The 25,617-nt window shown below is 38.1% G+C and overlaps 3 protein-coding genes across 3 annotated transcripts; 1 reads left to right on the top strand and 2 right to left on the bottom strand.

Moving 5' to 3' along the window:
- Positions 1-6,632: 6,632 nt before the first annotated feature.
- LOC122449309 (olfactory receptor 51A7-like) lies at positions 6,633-7,568 on the bottom strand. Its single transcript, XM_043480836.1, has one exon. It carries the CDS (start codon positions 7,566-7,568, stop codon positions 6,633-6,635), a length of 936 nt encoding a protein of 311 aa, XP_043336771.1.
- Positions 7,569-17,599: 10,031 nt separating this feature from the next.
- LOC122449791 (olfactory receptor 51A7) lies at positions 17,600-18,539 on the top strand. The gene is given in 2 exon segments (XM_043481806.1): positions 17,600-17,752; positions 17,754-18,539. Coding segments are annotated over 2 exon segments (939 nt in total).
- Positions 18,540-23,026: 4,487 nt separating this feature from the next.
- LOC122449790 (olfactory receptor 51G2) lies at positions 23,027-24,022 on the bottom strand. Its single transcript, XM_043481805.1, has one exon. The coding sequence runs from the start codon at positions 24,003-24,005 to the stop codon at positions 23,064-23,066; it is 942 nt and encodes a 313-aa protein (XP_043337740.1). The 5' UTR covers positions 24,006-24,022; the 3' UTR covers positions 23,027-23,063.
- Between the last annotated feature and the right edge of the window lie 1,595 nt (positions 24,023-25,617).

The following is a 25,617-nucleotide window of genomic DNA, read 5'->3' as shown; positions in this document are numbered from 1 at the left end:
TGTATAGCAGCTATGAAAGGCTGGTGGAAATGAAGAATTATGAAACAAGAAAGAAAAATATTTTTCTTTAAAGAGCATCACACTACAGCAGAGGCTATCACTCTGAAACCATCCTGTGGCAGAGTAGACAGCCCACACCACACCCTAAGCTAACCATCCAAACATTCCTTTACCAGTTCTTACCAATATCAATGGCTTTTTAATTGCTTCTTTGGAAGAGCTTTCTAAAATTTTTTTTTCCTTTTCTTTCTTTTTTTTTTTTTTGTAGATCCACAACACTTCACAATTCATATATTTTAAAACATCTGGAAAAATACATATATATATATATTTTTTAATTTTCATAAGTCTGATACCCAAATGCATTAGCAGCAAACAACAAAGCTAACATGAACTGCTGTGAATATACTTATGGACATTATTTATTTCAATTGTGTGAATATTAACACATTTCACTTCAGTAATATAACTGTGTTAGAATACAGGATAATGCCCCAAGTGTTACAGAGCCTTTCTAAAGTATAAAAAATTCTGAGTTCCGAATGTTTTAGGTGAGCAATTATAGAAATGTGTAATCGTTCTTCCAGTTTTGTGATTGTCAGTATATAAAGCAGCCTGCTATATGTGTTAATCTTTCATTCCTCCGAATGTACTTTTCATATTCAACTCAAAATTCAATTGCTCAATACCAAAATTGCCTTCTCAATGTTGAAACACTTTCATCAGTGTACTTTATAGTAGTTGTTATTAGTAGATGACTTTGCATTTTGGTGTTATTTCAAGCAATGCATTTAATATATTTGGGTTTTTTCTAAAAAAATTATAAATGTCATATATATGTATATTTAGATATAATTACATTTTTGTGAATATATTGGGAAATACAGAAAAGTATTTAAAAGATAACAAAAATCATTCACAATTCTACCATTGAGAAATATTATATGATCTATGACCTAAACTCTTTTTAATAAGCCAAACTAGTACACACACAACATATATTTATGAACCAGGGTAGTAGGGTATATTTCAACATATATTTCTGCTTGTAGATTTGCCTGATGTTACTCACTATTCTCCATTAAATCATATTTTATATTAGATTAACTTCCTTTAGGAAGCTTTCCTCTGATTCTTCACTAAAATAGGCAAACTGCCATTCTTTTATTTGTGCTTTCTCACATTCATGCTTAAGCTTACCATACTTTACTCAGTTAATTTAATTATCTGTTTGTTCTCCCTACCACCAGACTATAAGCTTGAGAGTAGGCCTATGCTTTATTTTCATTTAATCCTAAATGCTGGGAGCCATTAGGGGAGGTCCCGCCCATGACGAGGTCATGAGGAAAAGACCTGACAGGCAAGGCCGTCTAGGACAAGGGATCCTCCAGGTTGGCCTCGGCCTCTACCCCACCCTGTATTCTCTCCCCTTTTCTGCTGTTGTTCTTGTTTGCCCTGCTGCAGATTCTTGTGTTGCCTGCCGAGAGCTCTCCTGCTCCTCTTTCACTGAATAAAGACCAACTTAAAACCCTGATTAATAAATCTCCTGGACGCTGGTACCCGATGAAGGGGCCAGGGATGAAGGAAATGCTTCAGTTCGAACCCTTTTGCTGGCATTCTGGCTTGTGTGATAAATGTGTGCTCTCATTGCAAAAAATGCTCATGATTGTTCTAAACATCCTAAGCACAGTACACTAACAAAAGAAACTATTAAGCATAGGCCCCTTCGCGGGGTGAGAAAAGCTCCACAAATATAATAGCCACAAATGTGCCTAATAGAAAATACTTTAGAGAGAGATTAGCTGGCGACTTCTTGCAGGTAGTTAACTTTTAGACTAAGAGCCTGTTTTGTGCCATATCTGCTGTTTCTGCAGCCCTTCGCATTTCTGTTCTGTAAAAATGTAATCCTATCTAGTTCCCATAGAGATGATGCCTATTAGAAAGAAAATAGATTAATTATAAGAAAAACAGGGTCGGCTACTGAAGTTGCTTAAGTCACACTAGGTGCAAGCCATAAAATGTTAGCAGGCCTGAAGGCCAAATGATAAGAAAGACTCTTGTGAACGAAAAGTATGTGGGTGACATCCTGTTTCTGTTGAAGGTCAAGTTGCTGTAATGTTTGGAGATGCCCTGTGTGTAAGCAATGTGCACTTCCCCCAGAGATGTTGTTAAGGGTATAAAGGGGCCGTGCAAAAATAAACTTCAGACTCAGCCCCGAGCTTTGTCTCACTCTCTCTCTCATTCGCCGACGCCGTTCATCCTGAGGGTTCCCCTGGATCCTGCTGGGGCTGGACCCTGGCACCTAAACATCTAATTTAGTGTTTAGCAAATACCACTTAGTTCTGACTGCTGCGTTGCATGGGTGAATAATATTTAGTAGTATTTGTATATTATGGTTTATATTATACTTCTTATTATTTAACATTTCAGTATTTTATGGTATTTTTATTATAGAAAATAACTCTCAAAATATATTCTTATAAATACATATTTGACCACACATAGAATGTGAATTGTTAAATTGAGTGGGTTAGTTTGTAGGTTCTGGAAACACACTGCCTGGGGTAGATTCAAGTTTCTAACACCATAGTTCTGTGTCCTTGGAAAAGCTAACTGCTCAAAGCTTTAAATTCTTAATCCCCATAACAGAGGGGAACTCATAAAATCTACCATCCTATGCTCTTGCAAAAATTAATGGAGTTAATGCAGGTAAATATTTAGCCCAAAGTCTGGTACCTGGTAAATGGTGAACGTTGCATATATCATATTATTATCTTCTAAACTGTAATGATTTAAAAGCCATTCAAATATCTAATCGCTTTTCACTTTTCCTTTCAGCTTTTACATTTTTCTTATTTCTTTAGAAAATTGTTCCCATCCAGAGGTTAATTTATTTACTTATACTAAAGTAGATTTAAAAGTTAGCTTTGAACATACCTCTTCATTTATCTTATTTTTGTGTGTGATTAAAGATCACAAACACATGTGTAGTTTAAATAGGTGCTAATTTTTTCTACCATAATTATTTGAATAGTCAACCTATTTCAATATTGCTCTGATATTCCTTAATTATACATTAAGTTTTCATATCATGTATGGTATATTAAAGTGTGTTTTTTATATTTCCTTGTTTTTCCCATTGATTCATTGACCAAACTACACAGAATTTATAGCTGAGTAATAGTTGTTCTTATTATAAAGAGCCTTATTACAATTTTTATTTATTATTATCATACTCTTCAGTTTAATCTTATATATCTATTTTTGGAATTATTGGATAAATTTCTAAATATGCTACTGGGAGCTTGATTGAAAATGCATTAAACCTGTATGGTAATTGAGGAAAAGGGACAAACTGAAATCTGTTTACTCTTCTCATCAAGAAACATTTATTGACATCTTATGACTTGAGTTATTGTAAAGATTTGAATATCTGAGTTGAGGGTAAACACTAAAAAGAGAATAAGTATTCTTTCTCATGTTTTTCATGACAATGTATTTGCTCTTTCTTGTGGTTAAACAGAACACTGACTGTTTTTTAGGGCAGCTTCTTTAACCTAAAATGTATAGTTATTCCTTAATGATTTTGGCAATAAGTTTTCTATCATTCCAGATATTCTGGAATGCTGTATGCCTGCAGTTTATCATCATATTCTGAATTTTAAAAGATTTTACTGCTGTTGTTCAGCAATAAAATGTGTTGAGATGAGAGTTGAGAAACGTGTCAGACTACTATTCAAATGTCATTTCCATACACCATACAAGTGTTGGAGATATGCCAATTAGTGTGCTGTGTGCAGTTATTTTAAAGAAATGAATTACAAGAAAGAGAGGCAGACATGTGAACTAATAAACATAACATAATTGGAAACTGTTAGGGTCCTCAGAGAATTTAGTAGTACAAACTGGGAGGATGTACAAAAGTTTGTCCCTCATTTTCCTAAAGAAGCTATAGACATCGAGACAACATCAGTTGTTGCACAACAAGAACTCAGTGAAATTCACCTGGGGACATCAAATCTATAGTAATATTTAGAGAACAATTTCTTCAAAATGCTTTTTGGGAACATCAATAATATTAATTATTTATGATTTTGACTCAGGAAGTAAAACATTGAAATTTATTAACAGTAATTTTCTCGTTAGCTTATTCTAAATTTTATGCTTTCTATCTTTGTCCCCAACTAAATACTCATGAGTAAAACATGAACAAAAGCCAGGTGATATAATTTATAGGAAATAATTTGAGGTAGCCAATCATTCTTAGTTGGCTATTTACCTTTTTAAAAGTGGAACTATATATGCATGAATATTATTTTATATTCCTTAATATTTTTTCTGTTAGCTCAAAATTATTTCTAGCATTCTTAGTGTAATTGAACATGCCGAATACCAAATACCAAAATACCAAGTATCTAAAAGCATTAAAATCATTATTTTAGAACATATATTTTAAGGCATTTAAGAATATCAGTGCTTTAAAAATTACTGTGCTACTATTAATAGCTTTCCTATTTCTTACTAATAGCAGAACTGCCCCTCTGTTTTCTTTTAGTAAATATGGCTTTTTGAAACCCTGTTGTAAGTTAGAGTAAAAGAAAAGCAAACCTGCTCTGTCTTAAAGAATATTATGAGTTTATTATCAGCTCAAGGTTGCATGCATGCTCAAATGTGTCTGACTCTCTGTGACCCCATAGATTATAGTCCGCCAGGCTCCTCTGTCAATGGGATTTTCCAGGCAAGAATACTGGGATGAGTTGACATTTCCTGTTCCAGGGGATCTTCCTGATCCAGGAATCAATCCCACGTCTCCTGTGTCACCTGAATTGGCAGGCAGATTCTTTACCGCTGAGCCACTTTGTCTCTATTTGATGGTTAAGAGCAAAGACAACATCACTAATTATCAGAGAAATGTAAATCAAAGCTAAAATACAATGAGGTATCACCTCACACTGGTCAGAATGGCCATCATCAAAAAATCTACAGACAATAAAAGGGTGTAGAGAAAACGGAATCCTCTTACACTGATAGTGGGAATGTAAATTGGTGCAGTCACTATGGAGACAGAATGGAAGTTCTTTAAAAAACTAAAATATAGTTATCATGCTTGCATGCCTGCTATGTTGCTTCAGTCGTGTCTGACTCTGTGAGACCCTATGTAATGTAGCCCACCAGGCTCCTATGTCCATGAGATTCTCCAGGCAAGAACACTGGAGTGGATTGCCATGCCCTCCTCCAGGGGATCTTCACGACCCAGGAATTGATAGTTACCACATGTTCCAGCAATCCCACTCCTTGACATATATCCAGAGAAAACACCAACTCAAAGAGATACATGCATCCCCAATGTTCATGCACCCCCAGTGTTCACAGCACTATTTACAATAGCCAAGACATGGAAGCAATCTAAATGTTCATAGACAGATGAATGCATAAAGAAGAGGTGGTATATTTATACAGTGAGATATTACTCAGCCATAAGAAAGAGTGAAATAATGCCATTTGCAGCAACATGGATGGAACTGGAGATTATCATACTAAGTGAAGTAAGCCAGACAGAGAAGGACAAGTATCATATGATATCACTTATATGTGTAATATATAAAAAGATACAAATGAACTTATTTACAAAACAAAAACAGACTCACAGACTTAGAAGACAAAGTTAGGTTATCAAAGGGGAAAGGTAGTGAGGACAAATAAATTAGAAATTTGAGATTAAAATACACACTACTATATATAAGAGAAATAATCAATAAGGACCTACTAAAGAGCATGAAGAACACTACTCAATATTCTGTATTAAGATAAATGGGAAAAATATCTGAAAAAGAATATGTAACTGAATCACTTGGCTGTATACCTGAAACTAACACCACATTGTAAATCAACTAGGAAAATTGAAAGTCACCCAGTCATGTCTGACACCTTGCGACCCCATGGACTATGGTCCCTGGAATTCTCCAGGCCAGAATAGTGGAGTGGGTAGCCTTTCCCTTCTCCAAGGGATCTTCCTAACCCAGGGATCAAACCCAGGTCTCCTGCATTGCAGGCAGATTCTTTACCAGCTGAGCCACAAGGGAAGCCCAAATCAACTATAACCCAATGTAAAATTAAAAAAAAAAAACAAAAAACAAGAGCAAAGGGAGAAAATATATAAGCAACTCATATTTGAAAACAGACTTTTTTCATTTAAATGGGAAATCAAGAATTTAAATTGAGTCCCCACAGCAAATACATGGTGCAGGAAATACAGGCTGCTGGAAAGAAAATCAGTAACTGGTTTGGAGTAATGTCTTTAGCTTCCAGCTCCTCTGATATTCATTTTCTATAAGGGAAAACAATCTCTACTTCCATTTTTACATTCTTGTGTTGTAAACACTGTAACTAAAATTCCACATCCATCTATTGATTCATGATTTTAATTATACTACAAAACTATCCCACACATACCTATCAATGCCCATGTAAGTCCTAAGCTCACAGACCTCAATGCCCAGACCATATGTTGTTGTACTGATTACAATCATGACTAGGAAAGATAAGAATGACCCATCCATAATACTTTGCTTAGAAAGGTATTGTTTTATTCCCTGAACCTGGCTGACCTTGCCTCACTTTTCCCCATACCTTTAATTTAGACCAAATTTCCCCAGAACCTTCTCACGAATTTGCTGTGTCTTCACACAGTAGACAATGGGATTCATCAGAGGTGGCACTAGCAAGAAAATGTCAGCAATGAGGATCATGGCCAATGGGGACTTGAGCTTGCCAAAGCGGTGCATGGAAGCCAAAGCTATGATGGGCACATAGAAGATGAGCACAGCACAGATGTGGGAGACACAGGTGTTGAGGGCTTTGAGCCGCTCCTTGTGGGATCCAATTCCCATCACAGTCTTCAGGATGAATATGTAGAACACAGCAATGAACACACTGTCTGTCATCATACAGAGAACAACAAAGAAGCCATAGAAAAAGTTGAATGTGTTGTCAGAGCAGGCAAGCTTCATGACATCTTGATGGCGACAGTAAGAGTGAGAAAGTAGGCTCTTCCTACAATAGGTCAATCTTTTGAGAGTGAAAGGAAATGGGAGCACTAAGAGAATGCTTTTGATGAGAAACGCCACACCTATTTTGGCCACTCTGGCATTGGGGAGGATGGAGCTGTATCTCAGAGGGTTGCAGATGGCCAAAAAGCGATCAAAAGACATGACCAGGAGCACTGAGGACTCCAGATCTGTGAATCCATGGATAAAGAATTCTTGAGCAAAGCAGGCATTTGGGGAAATTCCTGTAGCATTGAGAGCAAAGATCCGCAGCATAGTGGGGAGGGATGAGAGGGACAGTCCCAGGTCAGAGACAGCCAACATGGAAAGGAAATAGTACATGGGTGCATGGAGTGAGGGCTCTGTCCCAATCACGAAGAGTATGGTGCAATTGCCAAGGATGGCCACCAGGTACATGAGGCAGATGGGGATAGAGATCCATATGTGAACATGCTCCAGTCCTGGGATTCCAATCAGGAAGAAGGTGGTGATCTCCACCTTAGAGGAATTGAGAGTGGGCATGATAAATTGATTTGGAAGTATTTATTCCCAGATCTGAAATGACACTTTCAGCAAAGGCCTGTTGTGCACTTCTCCCTCCTTTCAGCACTTTTGTCTGAGACATAAACAGAGAAAACACAGTTTTGAAAGACTTCTCATAAAAGAATAAAGGAATAAAAGAATGAGGCATTCCTTCCAAACAGACTATTGATAATATAGTCAGATAATGGTAACTGACAAGGAGAACCATGGATGTCACACTTCCCCATCAGGTCCTGAGGAAAAAAGTGCCCACATAAAGATATGTTCTGCAAATAAATTTCCCTTTTACTATTAGCTTTTGCCCCTCCCCACCTATAATCTAATTAAACAATTTATACACTCAGGCTGAACTATAGGGTAGCGCTTTCTGCTTGATCCAAAATGAGCCTAGAATTAAGAAGAAAAGAAGAAGAAGAAACTGCAAAAAATAGATTTTAGTAAAGCAGTTAGTAAGCAGTTTCTCCAATTTCTAGAGACATTTGCTCCAAACACTTTTCAAGGCCAGGCTTCTAAAGCTGATTTCACTTACAAGCTCTCTGTAGAGCTTGCTACCACTGTTGGTAGCACCATCCACCAAGTAGAAACAACTGTGACATTGTCAAGGTACAAAATCAGCACTTCCTCAGTTAGATCAAGAGGTGAAGATGAGAGATGGCTCTTAAGCTGAAAGAGGGAAAAAGAGGAATAAATATGTTAAAGAGAGAGATTTAAAAGAGAAAACATTGGAAACTATTACTCTGTGCTAGACATTGTATTAGACAATTTCCACATATAGCTTCACTTTCAAAATATTTGTTCCATTTTTATGTGAACTTGAAAATAAATGTTTATCTGTGAAGCCTCATACACTTACTGATGAACAGGAGATAGTAAAATAGCAGAATTACTTTGAGGATAAGAGATAGTTGGCAAAGTCCTGATCAGTCTGAAACATAATAAGCCTTCTACTAACAATAGTTACTATCAAAAGGGCCCAGGCCATTTGTTTCTCAAGTGCAGTGACTCATGTGGAGAAATTACTCAAGAACTGCAAGTAAATTCATTGCCTTGAGAGAAAGTCCTACATGTTATTACTGAAAGGAATTAAAATTCAGGGGTACTATCTGTAAGATGAATGATATCTCAGACTCTTTATATACATTTTATTTAATTCTCAGAAAAACCTTGTGAAGCAGGTACTGCTATTATCTCTGTTTTATAAATTAAAAAAGAAAGAAATAGCTAATCATGGATATATATGTATATATGTGCTGCATACTCAGTCGTGTCTAACTCTTTGCGACCCCATGGACTGTAACTCAACTGGCTCCTTTGTGCATGGAATTTAACAGGCAGGAATACTGCAGTGGGTTGCCATTTCCCACCCCTGGAGGTCTTCCTGACCCAGGGATCGAACCTGCATCTCTTATGTTTCCTGCATTGGCGGGTGGATTCTTTACCACTGAACCACCTGGGAAGCCCCAGTCATGGATGGAACTAGAATTCAAACCCAGGTGTGTCTTATCCTCTGACTGAATACTAAGGACTGTCTTAGACTGCACCTTATAGTACTTTCCTTGCGTCACATACATCTTACCTGGAGTAGCTAGATTGTTTTCAGGCCCCTCTTCCAATTAACATGAGGCCTTAATATCCTCTACCTGCTCTTTCTTCCGAGACTAAGTAAAGTCCTCTCTTCTGATTTGAGTCTAGTGACTAAGATCCTGTCATCCATGGCCTGACTCTGTACCCATGTCTACCTTCCTATTCTTTGCTTAGATGAATACATTTTACTCTTTCAGCTAATGAGTCTGCCTATTTCCCAGTCCCTATCTCACAGAGTTCCAACTCTATCCAGCATTTTGTCTAACTGTGCATGAACAACTGGATACTTTCTCAGATGAACCGTAGAAAGGTGAATTGAACAGTGGCAATGGATGGCTAAAAGCATTTTAGTGCATTTTTACATTTTCATAGCTTCTTCTCCAAATTTAAGTTAAAAGTATCTTCTTATCAAGTAAACATATCACCAAGAGAAGCTCCCCTATCCCCTTTCCCCCATTGCAGTCTTTTTGTTTTTTTACCTTTGAGCCCTTCCTATGGCAAAAAGTCATCCTTATTCATCATCCTCTCTAAGGCTCAGTTCATAGTTTCCATGTTTCAGACATACCCACGTTACAAAGCCATATTATAAGACAATGTTATGTTAGGGCCCTACTGCACTTACCATGTGACCACACAGTGAAACAGAAATGATTTTAGGCTAGAGGCTTCTCAGCCTCAGTGTACCACGTCTGCTGACCAGCCTTCATCTACAGATCACTCTCTGAGCTGTCTTTTGAGTTTTGTACTTATGGCACACCAATTCCTACAGCTCTGCTATCCTCTGTAAACAAATGATTTCCCTGAGCAACTTCCTAGAAACTCCCAGAAGAGAGCCTGGTGCAGGATTGAGGTTTAACTCACTGGTTCCCACAAGAACATGAAAAGGTCAGACTGCAATAGTCCACAGGTTTTGGAGACTTGAACATATCAAGGAGAGCCTGCCTGAGAGATTAGAGAAAGCAGTTGAAGCTACCAAAACATTATTTAATTCCAAATTAACTGATACATTATTTTAGGCTCATCACTTCTTAGTTTCTTTTTATTTTCTTATAGTCAGTGAAGATGTTTTCCTTTTTAATTATTAAAATGTAAATTACATAGAGTAAGATAGATATATCTGGAGTGTATAGCTCAATTTCAATTTTTATCTACATATGCAACAAAGTAGCATAGAAACAGGAAAGTGCTAAAATCCCCAAATCTGATTAAGAATTTGTCTTTTTCCAGAGAAGGAGAAATATCATATGACATCCCTTATATGTGCAATCTAAAAACAAATAACACAACTTACAAAACAGAAGGAGACTCACAGCCTAAGACAAAGAACTTGTGGTTGCCAGGGGGAAGGATGGGGGGAAGGGATAGTTAGTTTGGGATGGACATATACAGATGGCTATATTTGAAATGGATAACCAACAAGGACATACTGTACATCACAGGAAACTGTGCTCAATATTAAGTAGCAGCCTGGATGGGAAGGATATTTCAGGTGAATGGATATATGTATACGTATGGCTGAGTCACTTCACTGTTCATCTGCAACTATCAAAATATTGTTAATAGGTTATACCTCAATACAAAATTAAAAATTAAAAACAAAATTGTCTTTTTCTTTTTAGTCCTGTTACTTTTTCTTTGTGTATTTGGAACCTTTCCTATTACATGTATAAACAAAGGGCTTCCCAGTTGGCTCTAGAGGTAAAGAATCCACCTGCCAATGCAGGAGACACAAGTGATGTGGGTTTGATCTCCCTGGGTCAGGGAGATCCACTGGAGAAGGAAGCGGCCACACACTCTAGTGTCCTTGTCTGGGAAAGACTAGGGACAGAGGAACTTGAGGGGCTAGTCCGTGGGGTCACAAAGAGTTGGACACGACTGAGCACACATGTATAATATTAAGATTGCTATGACATCTTAATGAACTGATGCTTTTATCATTGCAAAATGTTTCCTTTTAACTTGGTGACACAGTTCAGTTCAGTTCAGTCGCTCAGTCATGTCTGAGTCTTTGTGACCCCATGGACTGCAGCCTGCCAGGCCTCTCTGTCCATCACCAACTCTCGAAGTTTACTCAAACTCATGTACATTGAGTTGGTGATGCCATCCAACCATCTCATCCTCTGTCGTCCCCTTGTCCTCCCACCTTCAATCTTTCCCAGCATCAAGGTCTTTTCCAATGAGTCAGTTCTTAGTATCAGGTGGCCAAAGTATTGGAGTTTCAGCTTCAGCATCAGTCCTTCCAGTGAATATTCAGGACTGATTTCCTTTAGAATGTACTGGTTGGATCCCCTTGCAGTCCAAGGGACTCTCAAGAGTCCTCTCCAGCACCACTGTTCAAAACCATCAATTCTTCAGCGCTTAGCTTTCTTTATAGTCCAACTCTCACATCCATACATGACCACTGGAAAAACCATAGCCTTTACTAGATGGACCTTTGTTGACAAAGTAATGTCTCTGCTTTTTAATATGCTGTCTAGGTTGGTCATAATTTTTCTTCCAAGGAACAAGCATCTTTTAATTTCATGGCTGCAGTCAACATCTGCAGAGATTTTGGAGCCCAAAAAAATTAAGTCTGTCACTGTTTCCACTGTTTTTCTATTTCTTTGCCATGAAGTGATGGGACCAGATGCCATGATCTTAGTTTTCTGAATGTTGAGCTTTAAGCCAACTTTTTCACTCTCCTCTTTCACTTTTATCAAGAGGCTCTTTAGTTCTTCTTTGCTTTCTGCCATAAGGGTGGTGTCATCTGCATATCTGAGGTTATTGATATTTCTCCTGGCAATCTTGATTCCAGTTTGTGCTTCCTCCAGCCCAGCATTTCTCATGATGTATTCTGCATATAAGTTAAATAAGCAGGGTGAAAATATACAGCCTTGATGTGCTCCTTTCCCAATTTGGAACCAGTCTGTTGTTCCATGTCCAGTTCTAACTGTTGCTTCCTAACCTGCATACAGATTTCTCAAGAGGCAGGTCAGGTGGTCTGGTATTCCCATCTCTTTAAGAATTTTCCCGAGTTTGTGTGGTCCACACAACCAAAGGCTTTGGCATAGTCAATAAAGCAGAAATAGATGTTTTTCTGGAACCCTTTCTTTTTCAGTGATCCAATGGGTGTTGGCAATTTGATCTCTGCTTCCTCTGCCTTTTCTTGCTTTAAATTCCAAGTGCCCTGGAATTTATGGTCATATTCACCATTTATATTGGAATGCATGACATTTTCCCCATCCTTTTACACTAAACTTATCTGTGTCTTTTTATTTCCCATGCAGTGAATGTAGTCAGAATGTTTTTTAATCTTGTGTGACAAGAGTTCTTTTGTAATTGGAATCTTTAACCCAATATAGTTAATACAATTATTAATATTTTGATTTTATGTTTGTCATTATTTTGTTTCCTCATTACTTCATCTGTTTTCTCCTCTCAGTCACAACTTTACTCACTTACTCACTTCTTCTGAATCTTTAAATTAAATCAGTTCAAGTAAGTTTTGGTATTCCATTTTATTTATTCAGTTGACTGTTTGGCTATACTTTTTTGTTTCTGTTTTTTGTAGTTGCTCCTTGGATTATGGTATGCAACTTATCAGAGTTCACCCATAAATTAATATATTCTACCCCACCCAGAAATCCTACTACTGGGCATATACCCTGAGAAAGCCACAATTCTAAAAGACACAATGTACCCCAATGTTCATTGCAGCATTATTTACAATAGCCATGATGTGGAAGCAACCTAGATGTGAATCTATGGATGAATTATAAAGAAGCTGTGGTACATATATACAATGGAATACTGCTCACCTATAAAAAGAACAAATTTGAGTTAGTTCTAGTGAGGTGGATGAACCTAGAGTTTGTGATACAGAGTGAAACAAATTAGAAAGAGAAAAGCAAATATCACATATTAATGCATACATATGGAATCTAGAAAAATGGCATTGATGAACCTATTTACAGGGAAGAAATGGAGACACACATGTAGAAAATGGGCTTGTGGATGCAGTATGGGAAGAAGAGGGTGGGACAAATGGAGGAAGTAGCAATGGCATATATACACTACTGTATGTAAAACAGATACCCAGTGAGAAGTTGCTACATAACCCAAGGTGGCGTCCAGCTTGGAGCTCTGTCATGACCTAAAATGGTGGGATGGGGGAAGGGAGGGAGGCTCAGTAGACAGATAGTATATGTATAATTATGGCTGATTTGCACTGTTGCACAGCAGAAACCAACAGAACATTGAAAAGCAATTTTTCACCAATTAAAACATAAATTTGAAAAAAAAAAATATTATACTACCCCATAGGTAATGTAGGAAACTTTTAACAGTGTGCGTTCGTTTATCTCGTTTTGACCTGTATGTAATTATTGCTGAGTACATATTTCTACCTTTGTTACAAATCTCTCAATGTAGTATAAATTTTTTACCTTAAAAAGTAAATTATCTTTCCTAGGAAATGAGAAAAGATACAAATATTTTATGTTTACTCACATATGCACCCATTTTAATATATGTCATGCTTTTCTGTTTAATCTCAGTTTCCATCTTGTACTGTTTTACATAGCCTGGAGTGCATATAATTTTGGAATAATTGGTTAGAAATCTAACAGGAAGTGGCAGAACATGTCTATTTCAAGGCTCGTCTAATCACATTTGCCAAAAATGGGTCAAATTAGTGAAATCACTGATAAACTATCTTATAGTTTATAAAGTGCCCTCTTAAACATTTGATATTTTGTGTATTATTATTTCCATTTTGTGGATGATTAAACTGAAGTAAAATGTAGGTGGTATGATCTCAAATTAGAACTCAAATATTCTGATAACAAATAGCCTATTCTTTTGCCTATATTGCTGAATCTCTGTGACTGACAAATATCAAGCATCCTTCATCAATATGATTTCCAGCATACTTCTAACTTGAGTGGTTTTCTAATTGTGTTTTGCCTCAGAATTGGTCTCTAGCTCCTATTGGGGTTCCTGGGTACCAAAGAGTTAATGTACTACATCAAACCCTTTCTATTTAAGTTTCCTGGGAGATTACAGAGAGCTAGCTACTTTTTTAGCCCCTTTCCACCCAAGGGGCTGCATCCCAGAGGGAAATAGAAGTAGGTGCATCTAGATAAACTGAATGTTAAAGTTGAAACTTCTTGCTCTTGTCATTCAGGGATACACTGAGCATCCAGTATTGGTATGTGCAAGTAGTTAAAAACTCCCTTTGAAAACCTAAAACTAAGGCTTTGTGAAACACTGCATATCTGAAGAAATGACTATGGGGAGGAAGAAGTAGCTTGAGAGAGAGAGAGACTCTGTGTGTGTGTGTGTGTGTGTGTGTGCGTGCGCAAAGGGAGTATAGATGGGGTTGTGTGGTCTGAAGGTTAAACATAATTTTATTAAATCTAATATTAGCAGGATCCCATTTATTGGATAATATGAAAAGTAATAACAAGCCTTAATGTCAACTGAAAAAATAAAAAACCTTCTTTGGCCAGTCTAGGATTTGATGTGAAAAAGAAATGGTTAGGAAATTTTTGTTGAAATATTTTAAAGTAGCTGATACTTACTAATATACTCAGTATGCAAAAATTATATCAGACTTTCTAAGGTAACTTTGTTAGATAGATATTATTGTTTACAATATTTAACAGAAGAGTAAACACCAGAAGCTTACCCAAGTTCACCCAGCTGGTAATCTGCAAAGATGAGACATATACCCAGATGTTCTTGTATCAGACTTGAGGGTTTATTTCTTACCTTAAAGAATGGAAATTCTAAGAAATCTAGACAATGTTTGAACTGATGACCATCCTCCTTGAAATATTCCTTGGGGATATACTATATCCCACTCTCTTAGTTTTTCTTCCTGATGTCTGGATATTCTTGAGCAAGATGCTATCAACAATCTTGGTACTCTTCAGCGTTCAATCTGAGATTTCAATTTTGTATTTTGCACACCTTCCTAAGTGATATCATCTACTCCAATGACCATAGATATCAACTACCAGTTGAGCTGTTTTTCCTGAAATTCAGACTCTGTATCCAAAAGCATAGTGTGTAAGAACAAATTTACCACTGAAAATGTACGTGAGTGGACTGAGCATAAATATCCCTTGTTTACCACTACAAAAGAAAGGGAGATGGCATTAAGGAATGATTCTATGTCTTACATTTGCTCCATTCACATTCACTCTTTGCATGCCTCCCAAGAAACTTTCATATTCTAGAAACTATGTTGATGGCAGATATATGAAGACAAATAAAATCCCATCTATACTTTACAGTATTTAGTATATGATGGGGGTTTGGTTGGGTAGGTATACATGAAAATAGTACATTATAAAAGTGTAGAAGAGACTATAGTAAAAACTGCATAGCAGAAATATTACCTGGAAGACCAAAAGCAATACCCCTTAGCCAAAAAAAGCAAAAAAGGAAAGGGTCATGTGCTTTTGGGAAATGACGACTTTGTCCTCTGGTGGAAGGATCAGAATAAAATTTGCTAAATAGGCACAGTTTGGCAGATTACATACAGAATGGGTTTTACAGCATTTGAAAATCTACTACTATCTCCAAAATGCACTTTCTTTGGACTTGGCAGGAGGCTTGCTGCCATGGTGGGAGATAAATAAGACCTGTCCAACTGCTTAGGGGCTCCAAGTCAGCAGGTGAGGCTCATTTACAAGCTGACAAAACAGAACTGCATAGAAAATACCTAAAACTGTTGATATATAATATGAACCAAGGGCTGCTGGCTATATATTATGTTTTTCTTGGTTATCCTCTAAAGTGAAAGTGAAGTCGCTCAGTCATGTCCGACTCTTTGCTACCCCATGGACTGTAGCCTACCAGGTTCCGCTGTCCATGGGGTTTTTCCAGGCAAGAAAACTGGAGTGGGTTGCCATTTCCTTCTCCAGGAGATCTTCCCGACCCAGGGATTGAACCTGGGTCTCCTGCATTGTAGGCAGACGCTTTATCATCTGAGCCACCATAAAATATCAATTCACAATCAACCTTCAATTTAGAAAAATGATTTCCAATGTCCCCTGTATTTTTCATTGGAGACTGATGATTTTTCGTTTGTTGCAATTTGAACTTTAAAATAAATTCTCTAATGAGGTTAATGCCTCACATGAACTCGACTTCCTTCATCTCTTCCTTTATTTTTGTATTTTGCCATTACTATTTTTGCAATTGAAATTATTATTTTAATAAGTTTTATTTACATATGCATGTATTCATTATGCTTACCAAATACAAATGGGATTTATGATGGTTGGCTTAAATATGTGTATTACTCTGGTAATTTTTATCAATTATCCAACACTGGGATATCTTAAAGCTCAAAAATTTCATAAGCTGCAAGACTGTATATTTTCCCTTTGAAAACATAAACTGTGAACTCTTTAATGACATTGTTCAGTTGATAAGTTTTGTCTGATTCTTTGCAGTCAGGCTCCCCTGTCATTCCCTGTCTCCCAGTTTGTTCAGATTCATGTAAGAGACTTTAACAATAAAATCAAAACTTAGTTTAATATATAGGTGGACTTAAAATTTTTACCTTACAAAGGTAAATGGAATGATTGGGATATTTTTCATTTTGAGTTTCTCTGACTAATTCAGTCATAGAGATAAAAATATAGTATAATTGATCAAGAGAAACAAGATAAATATGATACTAATGTATGGCTTCAACATTTTCTCTTGAAATAATAAAATAATAACTTGAAGTGTGGCCCATAGGTACTTGAGCTAGAAACTATCATATTTTGTGTAGGAAAATGAAGGCAATATGGATATATAACTCCCAAGGGTGTATCCATGTTCCATTTCTCCTAGTTTTTCTTTTGAAAACCACTGTATCATCAATATTAATATATTGCAGATGCTTGTTCATGATTTTTTGAGCCGAGAGTGGTGTTTATGCTCATGTATAAAATGGAGTAATAAATATCAAGATCATAAATTTAAGAATTAAATTAGTTTATAAACTTACTTTCTAGCATTTGATATTCACCACAGTGTAGATATCTACAGGGATCTCTGTGTAGGAGAACTACTAAAGATCATGTGGAAAAGCTGTAGAAAAGATTCTGAGTATCTGTCAGTAACTCAATCAAAGCAGCTCTGCTTTGACATGAGTTTCATATTTGACTAGAACTGTTGGAAAACCACCACCTTAGGATAAATTACTGTAAGCAAAATTCCCATGTTAGAGGACATGAACATATTTAAGGCTTTTTGATAAATGTTGGCAGTTCCTTTTATTAATATTATGTCAAATATATCCTTGTGTGTGTAGTGTAAGAAAAACTGCTCATCTCCCTCTGCTCCTCCCCACTCATGTCCAGCACTGAGCTTTATCCAAAGTGTTACTGCTTTTTGTTTATGTGATTTCAGATCCAGCTAAAGAGTTCATATTCCCACTTCTCATGGCTGTTCTCAATAACTCTGAGGTCCAGCTTTTCCTTCTGATTGGAATTCCAGGATGGGAACATGCCCACAAATGGATCTCCATTCCCATTTGCCTCCTATATCTGGTTGCCATCATGGGCAACAGTACCATTCTCTTTATCATAAAGACAAGAGTCCTCACTTCATGAACCCATGTATTATTTCCTTGCCATGTTGGCTATCTCTGACCTGGGCCTGTCCTTCTCCTCTCTCCCTACCATGCTGAGAATCTTCTTGTTCAATGCCATGGAAATTTCACCCAATGCCTGCTTTGCTCAAGAATTTTTCATCCATGGATTCACAGTCATGGAGTCCTCAGTACTGCTGGTTATGTCTTTGGATCGCTTTCTTGCCATTCACAATCCCCTGAGATATAATTCTCTCCTCACTAGCAACAGAGTTGTTAAAATGGGAGTGATTTTAGCCACCAGGAGCCTTCTCTTAGTGTTTCCATTTCCTTTCACGCTAGGGAGATTGAAATATTGTCAGAAGAATGTACTTTCTCACTCATACTGTCTTCATCAGGATACCATGAAACTGGCCTGCTCTGACAACAAGATCAATGTTATCTATGGTTTCTTTGTTGCTCTCTGTACTATGCTGGACTTGGCTTTCATTGTTACTTCTTATACACTGATCCTGAAGACTGTACTCAGCATTGTATCTATGGCAGAGAGACTTAAGACCCTTAACACCTGTGTCTCCCACTTCTGTGCTGTACTCATTTTCTATGTGCCCATCATTACACTGGCTGCCATGCACCGCTTCGCCAAGCACAAAAGCCCCCTTGCTATAATCCTTATTGCAGACATATTCTTGTTGTTGCCACCCCTAATGAATCCCATTGTGTATTGTGTAAAGACTCAACAAATCCGGGAGAAGGTCTTGGGTAAGCTATCTAACATATGTGGGAGATAAGATGAGGATGAGATGGTTGAATGGCATCACCAGTTCAATGTACATGAACTTAGGCAAACTCTGGGAGATAGTGAGGGACATGGAGGCCTGGTGTGCTGCAGTCCATGGGGTTGAAAAGAGTCGGAACCAACTTAGCGACTGACCAACAACAACAAGAGACGAGAACTGAATATTTAGGTAATAAACTGTTGACCGGTATTTATTGGCATCTACAATATATTCAGGACTTTCCCCGATGGCTCAACAGGTAAAAGAATTCACCTGCAATGCAGGAGACACAGGAGATGCAAGTTCAATCCCTGAGTCAGGAAGATCCACTGGAGAAGAAAATGGCAACCCACTCCAGTATTCTTGCCTGAAAAATCCCACGGACAGAGGAGCCTGGTAGGGTAGTGTCTATGGTGTCACAAAGAGTTGGACATGGCTGAACAACTAAGCACATACAGTGTATTCAATGCCACAGCATTTACTATTTAATGGAAGACCAGGGGGAGAGTGAAAAGCTGTGCAGTATGGAATTTATTATAAAGTCAAGAATACATTATGAATAGAGCATTTAATTTGACAAATAGTGATGGAATATTTATAAGTAGTATGAGTGAACCAGATTTTGGTACTTTTAAATGTCTTCAGAGGAGTCTGAGCTTCAGAATTCTCACAGGAAGGTGCAGTCATTTCTTCCCTTTTCCCATCATTTCTGGGTTACATACATTGCAAAGTTTAACAATTATAATATTAGATACAAAGGACTTCATCCTAGGTCCCTCAGAGCATTTTAAACTCTCACAGCCACCTAAATCAAGGAATCTTTTCTGACAGTGACCTTAAAACATCAGTTTTGCCTAGCATTCCTGTCCCCGGTATTCAATATCAAATTATTGCTTTCTAATTTCCCACTGGTTAATGTTTACTCACTTAGCTCTAGCCATACTAGCCCTGGTCTTTTTGTTTTTCCTACAACCTTTCAGTTTTGGGATTTTTTTCTTTGTCTTTGGTTTTTTCCCACCTCAGACCATTGACATTTATTCTGCATTTTTGGAATGCTTTTCCTTTCAACCGTTTCTTATCTCACATCATTTAGAATTTTATTGACCCCCCCCCCCCCCAATTTGGTTTCCTTCAGAGCACTTAGTGCTATCTGAAATGGTTACTCATTGATTTTTCTATTGTCTGTGTCTCTCAGCTCTGTAACAACCTAGAGGGGAGGGATGGGGAGGGAGGTGGGAGGGATAGTCAAGAGGGAGGGGACACAGGCATACCTATGGCTGATTTATGATGATGTTTGGCAGAAACCAACAAAATGCTGTAAAGCAATTATCCTCCAATTAATAAAAAAATGAACCAAGAACAAAGTCTTTCTTTAATCTTTTGCCCACTGTGTTTCTGGAATGCAGACTCTGCCTAGAAAAAAAAAAAAAACACAGTCAACAAATACTTGTGGACTGAGGGAATATTCCTTCACTCACACAGTTTGGGCTTCCCTGGTAGCTCAGCTGGTAAAGAATCCGCCTGCAATGCAGGAGACCCCAGTTCAATTCCCTGGTCGGGCAGATCCACTGGAGAAGGAAATGGAAACCCACTCCAGTATTCTTGCCTGGGAAATCCCATGGACAGAGGAGCCTGGTGGGGTACAGACCATGGGGTCGTGAAGAGTTGGACACGACTGAATGACTAAGCATAGCACAGTACAGCACAGAGTTTTGTCTATATAAATTCTGCTTGTTCTTTAAGAATCAGCTAGGACATTCCCCTTGGAAAATTTTCCATTTTTTTTGGAAGGAAGTGGTTCTCCTTCACCTCAGGGCTGTTTCAGGGGTTCTTCTCTGACTGATCACACATTCTCCATGGTATGTTTTATTCTGTGTCATTAGGCTTTGTTTTAGGAATGAAAGTAACTGAAATTTATTTGAAGCTAAAAAACATGCTAAGACTTGTTTTGAAACTTTCATATACATATATATACACACACATATATGTGTGTATATATATATATATATATATATATATATACATACACATAGTTCAAATAGCCTTGTGGGATAGACATTATTAGATCCATTTTAATAAAAAAGTTCCTAAGTTCACAGTTAGAATGCAGAACTTTCTCAAAACTGACTCCAAGTTTACTCTACTGATTAGTATATCACAAAAACTCTTTAATTCATTATAAGATATAAGAGAACATGACTCCTACTGAAGGACTGAAATTGCCTGTAGATGGCATACATATAGTTTCCAGATGTGGAGTTGTAATATATGCCTCAGTATCTGCAGTGGCTTTGTGGTTGTTTTATTTTTTATTTATTTTTTTTTTTATTCTTTGAATCAGCCATGGATTTACATGTATTCCCAATCCCGATCCCCCCTCCCACCTCCCTCTCCACCCGATTCCTCTGGGTCTTCCCAGTGCACCAGGCCCGAGCACTTGTCTCATGCATCCCACCTGGGCTGGTGATCTGTTTCACCATATAGTATACATGCTGTTCTTTTGAAATATCCCACCCTCACCTTCTCCCAGAGAGTTCAAAAGTCTGTTCTGTATTTCTGTGTCTCTTTTTCTGTTTTGCATATAGGGTTATCGTTATCACCTTTCTAAATTCCATATATATGTGTTAGTATGCTGTAATGTTCTTTATCTTTCTGGCTTACTTCACTCTGTATAATGGGCTCCAGCTTCATCCATCTCATTAGGACTGGTTCAAATGAATTCTTTTTAATTTGTGGTTGTTTTAAAGTTTTGTGGGGGCTTCCCAAGTGAAGTGATGCTGGTGATAAAGAACCTGCCTGACAATGCAGGAAACACAAGAGCAATGGGTTCAATCCATAAACCACCCATGACACTCAAGGACATATTCTATTTGCTGTCTATAAGTAATCTTGGATCTTTCAAGTGACATCATCCAAGGTTCCCACATGGCTGTCATTGCAGAAACAGTTTTCTTATGCCAGGCTGAATGAAGCACAGGTTGGCAATGGGACATGACACATCAAATGTTAAATGCCATATGTGATAGGTAGCCTTGAATGAGACTAACTTCCAGTGAGACAGTCTCCACATAAAGGTCCTAGTAGAGAATTCCATCTTTGGCTTTCTGTCACTCCCTTTCTAGACTCTGAACTAAAACTATGCAGGAATACAACATCCTCATGCTTCCCTTTAGATGTTCAAAACTCCCCTTGGTAGTATCTTATCCGGGCCTGCTTTCCTTGCAAATATCTCCAAGTCAAAATTACAAATACTGTTCTGACAAGTATTATTCAAAAGATCCATTAAAAAATCTGGAAGCAATGTAGTAGAGTTGCAGTGCACAAATAGGAGGGTGTAAGGAATTCTCTCCTTTTAGTTCATTGGCTTGTAACAATAGGGTCAGTGTCTCAACCTCAGTCCACTTACCACCACCCACCCCCACGTTATCTACACTTCTCTGACTTGCTAGGGAAGAACAATGACAATAACAATTTCAGATATTTTCCTGAAAACAGTGTCCTCTCTCACACCTCTGTCAGGTTAGCATATGCTGTTCTCTCAGGCTGGACCATCACTTTCCAGTTAGACTGTCTAACTTCAATACATCCCTGAAGGCTGCCTTCTATGCCAGCTCAAGGAAACCTTTCATGCCACTTCTTTCCCTAGTTGGAGGAAGATATCTTTCTTTTTGCTTCTATATCAACATTTTTCACTTTAACACAGTTAACATATGGAACACAGTTAACATATGGAACACAGTTAACATATGATTAACAAAGAATCGCAAAAGGTAGTGTCTTAAAAACATACATACATACATACAAACAAACAAACAAAAACCAGATACTCATTTAGCTTACAAATCTGCAATTTGGGCTGGGCTTAGAGTACATTGATTGTTTCACCAGGTGCAAATGGAAAAGACAGGAAGGTTGGGTGTTGGAATAATTTGAAGATTCATTGACTCACTAGTAGTTAATAATGATCCAACTAAGTCTGAGGCCTCAGCTCGGTCTATTGGCTAAAACACCTAAATGTAACCTCTCCATGTGGTCCGAGTTTCTGCTCAGTATGATGGCCAGGTTTCAAAAGCAAGCCCTGAGTGAGAGCTATAGAAACATATCAAAAGAGAGACAGAAAAAGAGGGAGAGAGAAGGAGAGTGAGTCCCAATGAGTAACATATCACCTTTTATGACCCAGCCTCAGAAGTCTTATAGCATCGCTACCTCAACAGCCAATCCATTGAGCTGCTGAGTCCAGCCCAGTTACTAGGGGAGAAGCAACATACTACATCCCCTGATGGAGGACTCAGGCATTTCTGGAAGAGAGTTGGAGATGAGACATAATCTTGTGGCCTTCCTTGGAAAATACAAGCCACCATGTCATATTGCCATGTATTTCCTTGTGACCACAGTGAGGGTTCCATGACAGCTGTGACTTCTTATTTGTTCAGTAAATAAATAACAACCTATTCCACTTCATGCACATTAGATATTATAAAGAATAGAAGAGTAAGAGTACATTTAAAGAAACAGTGCCTCCAAGATTAGACCCAGCTAGGAACAAAAGGTCTGGGTCACACGATCACGAATCTGTTTGGTCTTCACACTGTAGACGATGGGATTCATCAGGGGAGGGAAGAGAAGATACACAAAGCCCAGGATCACCTGGACCAGATGAGGTGCCTGCTTCCCAAAGCGGTGGATGACAGACAGGCCAATCATGGGAGTGTAGAAAAGGAGCACAGCACAGATGTGGGAAACACAGGTGTTCAGAGCTTTGAGCCTCTCAGCCCTGGATGCGATGGACAGCACGGTGCGCAGGATCAGGGCGTAGGAGAAGAGGATGAGCAGTGAGTCTATACCCACAGTGGAAATGATGACAAACATGCCATAGACGCTGTTGGCTCTGATGTCTGCGCAGGCCAACTTCATCACTTCCTGGTGCAGGCAGTAGGAATGTGAGAGGACTGGGGAGCCACAGTATGGAAATCTTTTGAGCATAAAAGGTAAAGGAATAATGAGTGCTACACTGCGACCCAAGGAAGCCAGGCCGATCCTGCCAATGACTGTGTTGGTGAGAATGGAAGCATAGTGCAAGGGACGACAAATGGCCACAAAGCGGTCAAAGGCCATAGACAGAAGTACAGAGGACTCCAGGAAGGACAAGCAGTGAATGAAAAAGAGCTGGGCAAAACAGGCGTCATGGCCGATGTCTCGTGCCCCAACCCAAAAGATGCCTAGCACTGTAGGGAGGGTGCAAAGAGACAGACCCAGGTCAGTCAGAGCCAGCATGGACAGGAAGAGGTACATGGGCTCATGGAGCGAGGGCTCTGTTTTAATGATAAAGATGATAGTGCAGTTGCCCAGGATGGAGACTATGTATATGAAGCACAGTGGGATGGAGATCCAGATGTGCATGTGCTCCAGGCCAGGAATGCCACTCAGCAGGAAGGTGGAGGACATGCTGCTGCTGTTCTCCAGGGACCTCAAAGGCATTGTGTTTGGAGGGAAGGAGAAAGTCGGAGCCTGTTCAAATTCCTGAAATGAACTGAGCAAAAGCTAGTGACTGCACCTAGGAAGATATTTTTTTAAAAAGAGAAAGGTTAGGTTTAAATTTTTTTTTTAATTTATTTATTTGTGATGGGTCCTTGTTGTGGCACAGGGATCTCAGTTGTGTCTTTCATTGCAGTCCGTGCACAGACTCTAGTTGTGGCACATGGACACCAGAGCACATGGGCTGAGTAGTTGTAATGCATGGGCTTAGTTGTTCCGACGCATGTGAGAGCCTAGTTCCCCCACCAGGAATCAAATCTGCATCCCCTGCATTGCAAGGCATATTCTTAGTCACTGGATCACCAGGGAGTCCCCATACATGATATTTGTTTGTTTTTCTCTTTCTGACTTACTTCATCCTGTATGACTGTCTCTAGGTCCATCCACATCTCTATAAATAACCTAATTCCATTCCTTTTTATGGCTGAGTAATATTCCGTTGTATATATGTACTACATCTTCTTTATCCATTCCTCTGTTGATGGACATTTAGGTTGCTTCCACAAATATCTATATTAATGCATACATGTGAAATCTGAAGAAAATTGATATAGATGATCTTATTTCCAAAGCAGAAATAGAGACATAGACATAGAAAACAAATGTTTGAGTACTGAGGGGGAAAGGAGGGATGGGGTGAATAGAGAAACTAGGATTAACATATATACACTGTTGGTATTATGTATAAATTAGATAACTAAAGAGATACTGTCTCACATAAAACTACTCAGTGCTTTACTAAATGGGAAGAAAATCCAAAAAAGAGGAGATACATGTACATGTATAGCTGATTCACTTTGCTGTACAGTAGAAATGAACACAATGTTGTAAAGCAACTATACTTCAATAAAAAGAAAAAGAAAAAAATGAAAAACCAAAAAAAAATAATAAAATAAAAAGAGAAAGGTTAGAAACAAATAGATTTAACTCCTCCAGAGGTCATTTCCTTCTGGTCCCTGGTTTCCTCTCAACATTTTTTTTTTTTAAGAGAAAATCTTTTCTTTGAAAATTTTTTGCCTTGCTTCTTCAGGCTAAGAGGTCTGAAACATCTTCACTACAGTGCATATAATTCACTATATAAGATATCTAAGTTGGTTATACTCAACTTCATTTACCTCTTATGAGTAGATCTTTAAATAAACACTTCCTCACATGCCTCTTTCCTGCTGGGGCTATCACTAATGTTTCAACATTTCTTCCAGCTTCTCTTCTTTTCCTTTTTAGTTCCTTTCCTATTGCATTGTCTTTTTTCTTCCTTCCTTCCCTCCCTTCTTCCTTCCTTCCTTTTCTCTTACCTTCCTTCCCTCTATTTTCCTTCCTTCTTTCTGTTTTTGTTTAATTTCATCAGTTGTGTATAATTGGTAAACTTAGATACCTTCTTATTTCTCCTTTGATCTTCTCGCTTTGGAAGCCTAGCTTGATCCAGAGAACACATAAATGTTCTTTACGCTGTAAAGAGTAACTTTACAGACAGCCATTGTTCAGGAATGGCTGTCTGTAAAGTTACTCTTGGCAGATGGAATAAGAAATCAAAGCTCTGATGCTCAAATTAGTC

Source organism: Cervus canadensis, chromosome 11, assembly GCF_019320065.1.
Source record: "Cervus canadensis isolate Bull #8, Minnesota chromosome 11, ASM1932006v1, whole genome shotgun sequence".
NCBI classification, from domain to species: Eukaryota; Metazoa; Chordata; class Mammalia; order Artiodactyla; family Cervidae; genus Cervus; species Cervus canadensis.
The sequence above is the reverse complement of the archived record's forward strand: the minus strand, read 5'-3'. Positions and strand labels throughout refer to the sequence as shown.